The sequence below is a fragment of the Thalassophryne amazonica genome, chromosome 19 (assembly GCF_902500255.1).
Source record: "Thalassophryne amazonica chromosome 19, fThaAma1.1, whole genome shotgun sequence".
NCBI lineage: Eukaryota > Metazoa > Chordata > Actinopteri > Batrachoidiformes > Batrachoididae > Thalassophryne > Thalassophryne amazonica.
The window spans coordinates 31,139,959-31,153,569 of NC_047121.1; the positions used below are offsets into that span (position 1 = coordinate 31,139,959).

General features: G+C 42.7%; 1 protein-coding gene across 6 annotated transcripts in view; it reads right to left on the reverse strand.

The window, feature by feature from the left end:
* Window positions 1-913: 913 nt before the first annotated feature.
* Window positions 914-13,611, reverse strand: part of numb (NUMB endocytic adaptor protein) — a 150,361-nt gene continuing 137,663 nt past the window's right edge. Inside the window, exons 4-11 of one of the 6 annotated variants that reach the window (XM_034159943.1) lie at window positions 12,348-12,380; window positions 11,657-11,731; window positions 10,932-11,072; window positions 9,829-10,033; window positions 9,363-9,662; window positions 9,031-9,174; window positions 3,496-3,636; window positions 914-3,048 (exon numbers count right to left, since the gene is read on the reverse strand). In XM_034159943.1, the coding sequence (XP_034015834.1) occupies window positions 2,318-3,048; window positions 3,496-3,636; window positions 9,031-9,174; window positions 9,363-9,662; window positions 9,829-10,033; window positions 10,932-11,072; window positions 11,657-11,731; window positions 12,348-12,380 (1,770 nt within the window). In that variant the 3' untranslated portion in view covers window positions 914-2,317. The remainder of the gene's footprint in view (window positions 3,049-3,495; window positions 3,637-9,030; window positions 9,175-9,362; window positions 9,663-9,828; window positions 10,034-10,931; window positions 11,073-11,656; window positions 11,732-12,347; window positions 12,381-13,611) is intronic. The other 5 variants (XM_034159944.1, XM_034159945.1, XM_034159948.1 and 2 more) reach the window with 5 other exon arrangements.

The window sequence follows — 13,611 nt, forward strand, 5'->3', positions numbered from 1 at the left end:
GGTGTTAGTTTTGGGGATGAAAATTTACAGGGTGATTCCATAATTTTTTCCTCAGAACTGAGTGATTCCATATTTTTTCCCCTCTGCTTGGTCTAAAAAAGTAACCGTTACTGACTACCACAATTTTTTTTTCCTGATTTCTTAGTGTTTCTTAAAGCCAGAAAGTTACCATTTGAAATGACTTTAGTTTCGTGTCATGTCTGATCTTTTTTCTACAAAATTAAACAACTGAATGAACATCCTCCGAGGCTGGTGATTCCACAATTTTTGCCAGGGGTTGTAGATCATGGGTATTCAACTTCAGCATGGGCATTTGCCCTTTATATACTGAAATGTCTCTAGACTCCTTGATTTGTTTCATGTTATTATGCACTGCAGAGGGAGAAATATGAAAATCTATTTTTTAAATATTTCAACCTTTCACATTCAATTTCTGACAAACTGAAGATCTATATGAACTTTGTATATCCATAGTGCAGGTTTATATTTATGTCTTTATATTTTCTAGTCTATGTTGCTTTTGCCATCACTGATGCAAACACCTTAGATTCTCTACAAACCTGATTCCTCCATGTACCTCCTTGCCTCATGCATAAGTAGCAACACCTTCTGTCAGAAACGTCTATGCACTGATGCAGCATCATACTAAATGTAGCTGGCCCTGATGTAGGGAAGTAACATTTTACTACATGCTGCCGTTTTTCTTGATAATACAGAAATTTAAACAGGTAGGTATGTGAGGTGCTTTACCTACAGCAATCACCAGTTATCTTACTCCAGTAAAGTGCAAACTGTTTTGCATTATATTAATCAAACACTATTATGGTCATATGTCACATATAAGACCACATAAATGTATGAGTTCACAGTTTGTTACTAACATACTAAACAAAAGCACTGCTGCAACACAGACCACTTTTTCCTTAACCACCATTTTATTCAATCTTTTAGCTTCAACATTTCTCCAAAGAATTGGAACATCATACTGTCATGAATTAATTACAAAATGGAAAAATAGATTAGAGAATAGATCATATTCACAGGTTTGATTTAAAATTCAAAAATAAAAACAGAGAAATCAAACAGTGAGAGATGAAGATGTTTTTAATCTCCCTGTAGGTTTCAGCTGGCCGTCATTGCATTTCCGCACATCCTTCTGCCGCATATTCTCTCTGCAAATGGCGTCCCATCGTCGATCAACCCGTGATGATCATAGTAACCTGTGAGCTCAAATCATCTAGTACTTGTGCAAAATTTAGTAATCAACTACTTAGACAAGAAGTGGACACACACGAGATGACATCCTAAGATGTTTAAAAAAAGAAAAATTCCACACGAAGAACATACAGCATGAAGAGTCTAAATTTTTAAGTATGTACTAAAAAGTTAAACTCAACACAAGTAAGACAGGCAACCATTTGGGCTCCACCACCACCAGGTCCACTGATTGTTGCTGCAATGAAACCATATTTACACTGAGATGATTCACATCCAATCACAGGATGAAACAGACGCCTGGAAACAAAAGAGGTTTTCTTCAAAAGCAAAACAATCGAAAAGCAGCTGTCCCCTCGCTAAATCTCTTTACATCACATTAAAATTAGCACTGCTGTTAGTCACGTGAACAGTATAGATTCTTTATATATATTTTATGTATAATATATTCGGTCATTTCCTGTATACACGCGCAAACCTGCTTCACTGTAGCTAGTCTGTGCCTTTGGCAAGATTATTTACAACTCTTATGTTAGATTTAAAAGCTATTTAAAATATATAATGCATAAAAATAAAGATTTGGCATCGTCTCACTCTTCTTTTGATTGAGAAGTTTATCAATTAGAGCTTCTCATTAGAAGCAGAGTTCTCTCAGTGCTGCAGTTCCTCTGCTAGATGATGAAAGACTTGTGTTTTGTCAAAAGGGGCCCCGGACTGAGTGGAGAGGTGGCCAAGAACCAGGCCCAGGAGGAACACCTGGGTGGGCTGTAGAGGCTTCCAGAGAGCTGGATGGACCTCAACACAGGCATTCCACAGGGTAAAGAAAACCTTGTGCCCCACGACAAACAAAATGATGAAAATAATGATAATGAAATTTGCACGAAGCTCAACCTTACTTAACAGCTTTGCATTTTGTTCCCCCCCCACCCCACTACTGTGCAAAGATCTGCTCCCTGTTGATTCACGCATCGTCTCCCATTTCATTTCAGTCCAAACAGAGGACAAGGGGAAGAGGTTCACCACTCCATTCCCGTCAATCAGCCGCCTGCTCATGCCAGAAAAAACAGCCTCGTTATTATCCAGTACATTCTCATTTCAGTCTTCAGAGCTGGATCTCGAAGGTCTTGTGCAGCTCGGTGGAGAAGGGATTTGTTGGGGAGGGTGTGGTGCGCTGGCGCGAGCGGCTCTCCAGTGCTGCCCACTGAGCCTCAAAGGCATCTTCATGATGCTGCGCAGGAAGCTGAGAGCTTGATGCGAGTTGCGATGGAGCAGCCCAGTTATCTGCTCCGTTAAATGTTACGTTGCCATTAGATGGCTGTGGGGGTGAAGCGTTCGCAGTGGTGGGCTGTGGAGGTTTGGTGAATGGGCTGATGTTACCCACAGCCTGGGCGTCATGTTGTGGTGTCGCGGAGGCAGGTACGGGGAACGGCTGGGGGTGGGTAGCTGAGCCAAACATGTTAGCCACCATCTGTGAGGGAGTGATGCCTACCACAGGCACACTGGGCTGAGGGAACGGCAGCCCGTTGGACATCGGGTAGGAGGTTGGGGGCTGAGTGTGATATGTGGGTTGGCGAGGAGGCAAAATGGGCACTGCAGTCGGCAGAGAGGACATGAAGGCCACAGGAGGTACAGTTGCCACAGGCATGGGGGCAGTGAAGGGCTGAATCGGGGGTGTGGATGGGGCCATGACTGGACTAGGGTGTGGGGCTCGGACAGACTTTGAGACCTCTTCTAACCACCGGTCTGCTTCTGATGGTGTGCGTTTGTGGGATGGCATGGCTGGGGAAGATGTAGGAGGGACCACCACAGAAGTAGGTGATGACCATTTGCTTGCTGTAGGGACAAAGGAAAAAGAAAATGCACAAATGCGCCTGAGGATTTGGTGTAAAATACCCAACATTCACCATACAAAGGATTCTTGCTGTAATTCAAACCCAAGAGCACACAGCAGACATACTGAAGTTTGACTTGGTGGAGCAAACCACTTAAATTTGCAGTTACTGCATTCCAATATCCAAAAACACAGTACGCAGGAGGAACTTTATGCAATAAAGCAAAGCATCACTGCAAGGAACACTGATGGCATCTTTATTACTATTTATTTACACTGTACTATCAGTTCAACAACAAAGTGCTTCACAAAATAAAATACAATAAAAAGGAAAATGAAACACCAGTCATATAAAACTTAAAAGTCACCATAATCACCCCCCCTCCCCCAACAGCAGACATGTATTCTGTGCATCCACAGAGGGAAAACCATGCTTAAGAGGTACTTACCAGGCTGCGCCAGGGAAGGGGCCGGGGCCCCTGCTGGGGTCTTAGCCCAGGGGTTAGTGTCTCGAGCAGGCAGAGCGGGGAGCAGAACTGGGGGATTAGCAGTGGGAGCAGTAACAGAGAAGGAAGAAGCTGCGCCGTTCACTACAGCAGATAAGACAGAAGGCAGCACAAGCACGTTTGTGTAGTGGATGACGCAAATATTCTGATGTTAGCATGCTCTATAGTACCATGCGATTAATTAGCAGACTTAAATGTTAATCAAGAACAAAACAAGAGTCATCAGGAGATGACAAATCCACACCAGTCCCCACAAATCGGTAATACAAAGTGGGACCCAGTACTTGCAACTGAATAATAAAGAATGGAGCAAATGAGGAAGCAACTTCACATAATCTGGAAGTAAGAGACCTACAGCATTCAATTAAAATAGGCTGAACAAGAGTCATATGACAGGTTTTAACAAAGACCAGGAATGGAGCATCTTTGTTTTCATTGCAAACATTCTCCTGCATTTTTTACATTATGGAACATACAAGAAGCGGGCTATGAAACTGAAGGCACATGACTAATAAGGAAACCATTAGCCATTAGGTTACCATGGCTACCGTGCATCCATGGCACAGTGAAAGTATTCACAGCACTTCACTTTTTTCCACATTTTATGTTACAGCATGTACACAAGTATTCAGTCTTTCCCATGACACTCAAAATTGAGCTCAGGTGCATCCTGTTTCCACTGATCATCCTTGAGATGTTTCTACAACTTAACTGGAGTCCACCTGGGGTACATTCAGCTGACTGGACATGATTTGGAAAGACACACACCTGCGTACATATTAGGTCCCACAGCTGACAGTGCATGTCAGAGCACAAACAAAGCATGAAGTCAAAGAAATTGTCTGTAGAACTCAGACAGGACTGTCTCGAGGCACAAATTTGGGAAACGGTACAGAAGCATTTATGCTGCTTTGAAGGGCCCAATGAGCACAGTGGCCTCCATCATCTGTAAATGGAAGATGTTTGAATCTTCCTAGAGCTGGCCGCCCATCTAAATTGAGTGATCAGGGAGAAGGGCCTTAGTTAGGAAGGTGACCAAGAACCTGTTGGTCACTCTGTCAGAACTCCATCATTCATCTGTGGAGACAAGCAACCTTACAGGAGGACAACCATCTCTGCAGCAATCCATCAATCAGGCCTGTATGGTAGAGTGGCCAGACAGAAGCCACTCCTTAGTAAAAGGCACATGGCAGTCCACCTGGAGTTTGCCAAAAGCCCATGAGAAACAAAATTTGCTGGTCTGATGAGACAAAAATTAAAATCTCTGGTGTGAATACCAGGCATCATGTTTGGAGGAAAACAGGCATCGTCCCTACAGTGAAGCATGGTGGTGGCAGCATCATGCTGTGGGCATTTTTTTCAGCAGCAGGAACTGGGAGACTGGTCAGGATTGAGGAAAAGATGAATGCAGCAATGTACAGAGACATCCTGGATGAAAACCTGCTCCAGAGTGCTCTTGACATCAGAGTGGGGCAACAGTTCATCTTTCAGCAGGACAATGACCCTAAGCACACAGCCAAGGTATCAAAGGAGTGGCTTCAGGACAACTCTATGAATGTCCTTGAGTGGTCCAGCCAGGGTCCAGACCTGCATCCGATTGGACATCTCTGGCGAGATCTGAAAATGGCTGTGCACCGACGCTACCCATCCAACCTGATGGAGCTTGAGAGGTGCTGCAAAGCTGAATAAGCAAAACAGCCCAAAGATAGGTGCACCAAGCTTGTGGCATCTTATTCAAGACTTAAGGCTGTAACTGCTGCAAAAGGTGCATCAACCAGGTACTGCACAAAGGGTATGAATACTTATGTACATGTGATTTCTTAGTTTTTAAAATTTTTAATAAATTTGACAAAAAAAACTTTTTCATGTCATTATGGGATGTTGTGAGTAGAATTTTGAGGGGAAACAAATAATTTACAAATGTGGAAAAAGTGAAGCACTGTGAATACTTTCCAGATGCACTGTAAGGCTTGTTGACCATGTCACTTATCCACTTAAACACATCTTCAGAATCTTGATGTGCTGATGGATGCAAAATATGATTCTTGAGACATCTCACTAACAAATGTTGCATAGACAAAGTCTTGAATGTATATAGCTGTGACCTTGAAATTGACCCCAAGGTCACTGTAATCGACTGGTGTCAGGGGGATCACCCAAGTACACCCTAATGCTGCGTTTACACACGACGACGACAAGTCACAAATGCCCCTACTAAGGGGAGGGATGTATTGACTGTTTTTATTGATTAAATAATAAAGTTGTCCTCCAATGAGGGGGGGTGTTGGCGGGCAAAAAAAAAAACAAAAAAACCATTTAATTACAAGCTGAATCTCTCTCACAGCTCACCAAACTACAGCAACCCATCAAATACACTGAACACAAATACACTTTTGCTTTTGGTCCCATTTTTCATGAGCTGAACGCAAAGATCTAAAACATTTTCAATATACACAAAAGACCCATTTCTCTCAAATATTGTTCACAAATCTGTGTAAATCTGTGATAGTGAGCACTTCTCCTTTGCCGAGATAATCCATCCCATCTCACAGGTGTTGCATATCAAGATGCTGATTAGACAGCATGATTATTGCACAGGTGTGCCTTAGGCTGGCCACAATGAAAAGCAACTCTGAAAACCAGTCAATATCTGGTGTGACCACCATTTGCTTCACACAGTGCAACACATCTCCTTCGCATAGAGTTGACCAGGTTGTTGATTGTGGTCTGTGGAAAGTTGGTCTACTCCTCTTCAATGGTTGTGCAAAGTTGCTGGATATTGGCAGGAAATTGGCAGTAAATCATTTATGGAGATTGTGGATGCACTGGGATTTCAGCAGTGCATTCAGGACTCGACGCATATTAGTGGTAATACCCTGGATTTGGTTCTGGTACGTGGTGTTGCTGTCATGAATATTGGTATCCTCCCCCTTGCATCGGTGGTCTCTGACCACTCACTTATTAAGTTTACACTTACACTACCGTGTTTAGTGGAGCAACAACTTGGCCTATTACTGCGGCGATGCATTAAACCTTCAACTAGGACTGAACTTCAAGCCAAGTTGCCTGCTCTTTTAGTTTCAACTTTGCAGAATGCTAAATCAGTGGACAGTCTGGTGGATGGTTTGAATTCGGTGCTCAAAACTACACTTGATGAGATTGCGCCTCCTTCATTAAGGCCTTGCCTTCCCAAAGTGCAGTCGCCTTGGTTTAATGGTTACTTGCGGGACCTCAAACAGAAGGCTACAGGTCTGGAAAGGAAGTGGCGTAGCTCCAAATTAGAGGTGTTCCACTCTGAATGGCATGATGTAGTCATAGAGTATAAGCATGCACTATGGACTACATTCGGATTTGATCAATAAAAATAAGCACAAATTTTTGTTTGACACTGTAGCATTTCTTATCCATGGATGTTCACCTGTTAGTCATTCTCCGTTTATTGCTCAGGACTTCTTGGATTACTTTGAGAAGAAAACAGAAGACATTAGATTGATCATATCTCAACATGCCTTGGGTCAATCACTGTACCCTGCTGTGGAGGTGGGCGTTATTAATGAGGCGACACCTAGATTTACAGAATTTGATACTATTTCACTAGACGCGCTGGCGAAGCTCGTGATGTCTACAAAAAGCACAACCTGCGTATCTGATCCTATACCAACAAAACTGTTTAAGGACCTGTGGCCCGCTCTTGGGCTGAATGTGCTGGAAACTGTTAATCTTTCAATAAGCTCTAATTTTGTTCCTGGGTGTTTTAAATCTGCAGTGATTAAACCATTGCTTAAGAAATCTGGTCTTGACCCTGGTGTATTGAATAATTATAGGCTGATATGAAATCTGTCATTCTGCTCTAAAATTCTGGAAAAAGTGGTCTCATGGCAGCTTGTGGACCATCTTACTTAGAATGATCTTTTTGAGCCACTTCAGTCTGCTTTTAGAAAACAACACTCCACAGAGACAGTGCTTATTAGAGTGGTGAATGATTTTCTGTGCTCAATAGATTCGGACACCACAATGCTTTTAGTGCTTTTAGACCTTAGTGCTGCGTTTGATACTGTGGATCATCGTGTTTTACTTGATAGGCTGGAAAATTACTTTGGGATTACTGGAAATGTTCTTGCTTGGTTGACGTCATACTTGTCCAGTCGTTCTTATTGTGTTGTGTATAATGACACCACTTCTGGCTTTGGTGAAATGAAATTTGGGGTTCCACAGGGGTCTGTGTTAGGCCCCTTGCTTTTCTCACTTTATATAGCGCCCCTTGGGCATATTCTGCGGCATTACGGGATTGCCTTTCATTGTTATGCTGATGATACTCAATTGTACATGCCAATAACTGCTGGTAATCGTGCCCATATAAAAGCCTTAGAAGATTGCCTTATATCTGTGAGAAGTTGGTTGTCTAGTAATTTCCTACTCTTGAATTCCGATAAGACTGAAATGATGGTTCTTGGTCCAGCCAGACATCGGCATCAATTTGACCAGCTGGCGCTTAATTTGGGTTCGTGTGTTGTGCATCATACGGACAAAGTGAGGAATCTTGGGGTACTTTTTGATCCTACGTTGTCTTTTGGCACCCACATTAGGGACATTACGAGGACTGCCTTCTTCCATCTGCAAAACATAGTGAGGATTCGTCCAATCCTGTCTATGGGTGATGCTGAGACTTTGATACATGCATTTATTTCTTCCAGACTGGATTATTGTAATGCTTTATTTTCTGGTCTGCCGCAGTCTAGCATTCGGGGTCTTCAATTAGTGGAGAATGCTGCTGCCAGACGTTTGACACAAAGTAGAAGGTTTGACCACATTACACCCATTCTGGCGTCCCTTCCGGTTTCTGCCAGATCGGATTTTAAAGTCTTGTTGTTGGTTTATAAAACTGTTCACGGACTGGCACCTTCCTACCTGGCGGACTTGGTTAAGCCCTACGTACCTGTGCGGCCCTGTGAACGCAAGGGCCGCACAGGTACGTAGGGCCCTGCCAAATTCTCTGGAAAGCCTTTGGAACCAGCTAATGGTAGAGAAATGAACATTCAATTCACGGGCAACAGCTCTGGTGATCATTCCTGTAGTCAGCATGCCAACTGCACGCTCCCTTAAAACTTGCGACATCTGTGGCATTGTGCTGTGTGATAAAACTGCACATTTCAGAGTGGCCTTTCATTTTGGCCAGCCTAAGGCACACCTGTGCAATAATCATGCTGTCTAATTAGCATGTTGATACACCACACCTGTCAGGTGGGATGGATTATCTCGGCAAGACAGATTTGTGTGCAATATTTGAGAGAAATAGGTCTTTTGTGTATATCAAAAATGTTTTAGATGAGTTCAGCTCGTGAAAAATGGGAGCAAAAACAAAAGTGTTGCATTTATATTTTTCTTCAGTATATGTTGCTCACAGCACTAGTGCAGATTTACAGGTGTGCAGAGATGACTCATATTGAAGAAAGTCAGGAGAGGTTTTGCTTTGGTTACCTGATGCAACAGGGGACTGCGGCGATGAAGCTGGTTTGGGCATCGGTGCTGAGGAGAAGGGATCCTCTGAAGGTCCACTGAATGCTGTGGTGATCTGAGTGCACAGTGAACTGATGCTTTCACTCTCTCCTTCTACCTCAGGGACTGGAGGGACACCACAAAGCCATCAACACAGTTCTACACAACTTCAACAATTCAATATATTTAAAAAACAGACTGAAATGAAGGACCTTCTCTATAATCCCAAATTTCTTTCCCAGACAGGGTTAAGCAAACTAGTTTAGAATAAAGGAGCTGAGCACATAAATGGTAGGTTCTGATCTCACACCCACCTATGTTTTTGATGGGGAAGTCAGACTTTCGTTGCATGTTGGAGGGCAGCTCACTCACACGCAGAGACAGTTGTCGCTTGAAGGGAGACGTTTTCTGACTCAGGGCTGGGAAGCCTCGGAAAGAACCCTGCCTGGCCAGAGCCTCGACAGTTGCATGTCTGCGGGGTATAGCCTGGGACCCCAGGGCGGACACAGAGAGAGGGGGGGAGGAGGAGGGTGATGGGGATCCTCCTGTCTGGTGGGCAGAGGTGTTTGTCACACTTGTGGCTGAATTCCCAGCAACTTTCACTTCCGTCTCTGCTGATGTCGAAGGGCAAGACAGAGAAGAAATCCAAAATTAAGACATTCAAAAGTGGGGGAAAAACTGAACACAAAATGTATTAACAAAAATTTGTGAATCTACTTGGGGGGGGGGGGGGGGGGGGGGGGGGGATCACAGTGTCTGGGAGGGACAACAAATACAGACCTTTCTTTGCATCTTGTAATTGCCTCATTACTTCCTCACGCTCTGCCACCTCTGTTGCTGTAGTAACACGAAATGAGCCCTCACGAGTGAAAGTGGTTCTGTTGGCATCGAAGGTTGCTGTGACACCGCACTCTTTCTCCCGTTTCTGCTTTCGCTCAAGACAGGCAGCAAATGCACAACCTACAGCATGGCTGAGCCGCTCTCCCTGAAAGAGACAACAACATTCTAAAAAGCTCTGCTATTCTATTCTGTACTGGGTCCACTGGTTTATTGCTGACTTCAAACAATACAGTGGCTTGCAAAAGTATTTGGCCCCTTGGTATTTCACACATTTTAATTTGTTTATGACATTTCAAATACAAAAAGTAAACCAGGCTTCTCAATATAAAAATTTCTAAAATTATCTTCCTTAAACGCAAACTGAAAGTAAATCTGTACAACCTGACATAACTTAATTAAAAATATAAAAGCCAAGATGATGGGTTGCATAAGTAACCAGCCCCTTTGGTGTAATACCTGTAAATAATCACTTTTATTGCCAGTTTTCTTCAGACAACTCAGGGGATGGATACATGAACATTTCCAAGTCACTGAATATGTCTTGAACTTTATTTACATCAGTTATGAAGAAATACAAACAGTATGGCACTCTATGGTAAATCTGTGTGGAGTAGGCAGTTCTCAAAAACTGAGTGACTATGCAATAAGGAGAAGAGTGAGCAAAGCCACCAAGACACCTAGACAACCCAGAAGAAGTTATAGGCTTCTGTGGCTCTGACTGGAGGTATTATACCAAAGGGGCTGATTAGTTATGCAACCCATCATCTTGGCTTTTATATTTTTAATGAATTTATATCAAGTTGTAGAGATTTGTTTTCAGTTTGAGTCTAAGGAAGAGAATTTTAGAAATTTTTATATTGAGAAGCCTAATTTACGTTTTGTATTTGAAACGTCATAAACAAATTAAAATGGGTGAAATACCAAGGGGCTGAATACTTTTGCAAGCCACTGTAAGTTCCAAAGTAAACAGTTGGCCCTTTTGTCGCACTTTTTACACTGTGTATGTGTCTCATAAATGAAAAGGCTTGGCAAGAAGTTCATACTGAGTCTTTGATGGCCATGAAACAATGGCAGATCCAGCGTCGTGTGGTGCCATCCCGGCAAATGTAAGAGAATGCCCTCTCAAAGTTCCGGTCTGGAGCACAGAATGACACCTTCTCTATTGTCTGGTCAAGAATCAGGTCCTGTATTTAAAAAAAAAGCAATACTTCACTATTAAAAGCTCAAAACATTTCGTCAAACCCAAGACAGTTTGTCAAGTTAATTGAAAGTGTGGACAGAATCACTGCATATTGAAAAGTGTATCACAGAAAAGGGTTCTCTTTGAGACTGAGCTACTACCACTTCTACAGATGCCACTTTGTACCTGGTCGTGTTCTACAACCCCAATCACAACTGTAAGCCTCACTCAGTTAAGTGAGGGTAACAGTAAAAAGATGCTTTCATGCAGTATCAAGGATACATGATCAGCACAGCACTAATTTAAGAAAATGAAATGCATAAAGGGTCAATATGCTGTGCTGGAGCCTGTAGTACCAGCACTGTCCAGGAGGTGTCAGTGTAACCTTAAATTCACAGTGTTCTCATAACTGCACTGTACTGCATCTATTCTTGTAGTTGCACTCCATGTCATAATTTTAGAGGTCATTGGACCAACAGGTGAATAAAGTAGGGCTAACCCGATCTACTATTAAATGCAACTAGAAGCAATGGCAGCTTTTTTTTTTTAATTAAGGCATTTCCAATTCAGTCATAAAGGACTTAATACCTTTGTTTTGTCATCCACAACTCGAAGACCATCTGCTGACACCCACAACACAGCCCGTACTGGCTTCTTCCCAACCTGCAAACAAAACAGAACAAGAACAGGAACCAGTGAGAAATGAGGCAACATTCAAACCTCTCCCTGACAGATTTTTCTACTATTCCTTGGTACCTAATCCTAAAGTAAACAAAGATTTGACATACACAAAACACACACATATCACCTGTGAATAAAAATAAAAGACCAGTCAGAGGTTGGTGTTTTTAGTGTTGTTCATAGTACACTAATTTCAGTATAAGACAAGCACAGCAATGTGAATTTGTGCAATAAAGCCAATGGTTCCACCCAATAGAACAACAAAAAAGAAAACATTTGTAGGTGCACACAAAAGAAAATTATTTCATTCTTGCTTCGTGGAAGATGAGCTGGTGGGGGAGAAGGCACACCTGTTAATTCACAGAACCACACACACTAAAACACAAAAAGTGCCCCGCCCCTACAAAACCACCCCACCTGTCCAGACGCATGCATCATTCTGTTTGTGTCTCCACACAGATTTTGCCCACTTGTGTCCGTTTAGTCCAGCCTTCAGATGTGATCAAAGGGTGATATGTTACTTGAGGAAAGTAAAAAAACAAAAAAGAAAACACTAAAAATAGAGAGGAACACTCAAGAAAAACAGATCAGAACTTACTTTTTTAAAGAATCCTTTGAAGAATTTCCTGTCCTGAAAATGGATGTGGTAAAAGGGAGAGTGGGTGAGAGGGGTGGAGGGGGATGGGGGGGAGGAGGAACAAGGCATGAACATGTTACCTATGAAGTCTAGAAATTTTCAGGGGCCCACAGGAAGAGATGTGATGTGCATTTTTCTGTTTTTATGGTGAAATAGAAGCTGGGTTATGTGTGAGTAAAGGTGAATCAATGCAGAAGATAGTTGCACGATTCCACAGCGACAGAGAATTTAGTTTGTGGTGAGTTTGAAATATCTAGGAGGGTTGGCGTTAGTAGTACTACCACACCAGAAGCTGGTAAAACAGGTTGCCATTTCCTTCTGAGCTCTCCTGACTTTAGAAATCGGTGAGCTCACACATTAGCACATCTTAGTACCCACAAGCTTCTTCTGTTGTCCCCACACCAACCCCAAAAGAATTAAACGACCAGGATTAACTAAACATCCACAACAGTCCTACAGGTAAAACAACATACAAAATTGCACTGACAGAGATGTCAGACCTTCAAGTGTTTTTGTACGTCAGTGTCTTTTGAGGGAATAATCCCCTCTCACATTTGTTTTTCCATCAACTAAAATGTGGCTATTCCGGAAGCTGTTCAGGAGAACATAAAGCAGTTTAAAACTCAGCCAGCCAGAGACTGTTCGGTTAGAGATGGACAGGAATCATGTTTAGACCACAGCAATCACATAAGGCCCATTCCAACCACAGGGACTTGCAGACCATTCATTTTTAGGGGGTCCGGCACCTTTGTGCGCTTCTCCACCACAGGGACTGCCTCCGAAAAATGATCTATTTTTTAAACATTTTCAGGGTGAGTACAGTCCCTGCTGCAGAGGCATGTACCTTTGAGCTGAGCTGAATTAGACGCAACTCGCTGACTGGTCAAACTCATGCACAAGAAGATGACAAAACACAGCAAGTGCCATTTGTGAAAGTGAAAGTAAGGAGAAATGAGCTGAAGAATTGCAATGAAGAGAAAAGGCAACAGACAGACTGATGAAGAGGTAGAGACAACGGAACAGGTCCAGCGAACATCTGACTCCTCAAGGGGGAATGAGGAAAATTACACACACTATGAAACAGTACCGAGAGAAAAGTTAAAGCCTGACTACAAATGTCTAAATGACCACAACAACAAAAGTCGCTCAGACCACAAAACTAATGGAATGCTGCGCTACAGACCTTTGTTCAACAGTAACATGGGGGCAGAAGATCTGCTGCTTT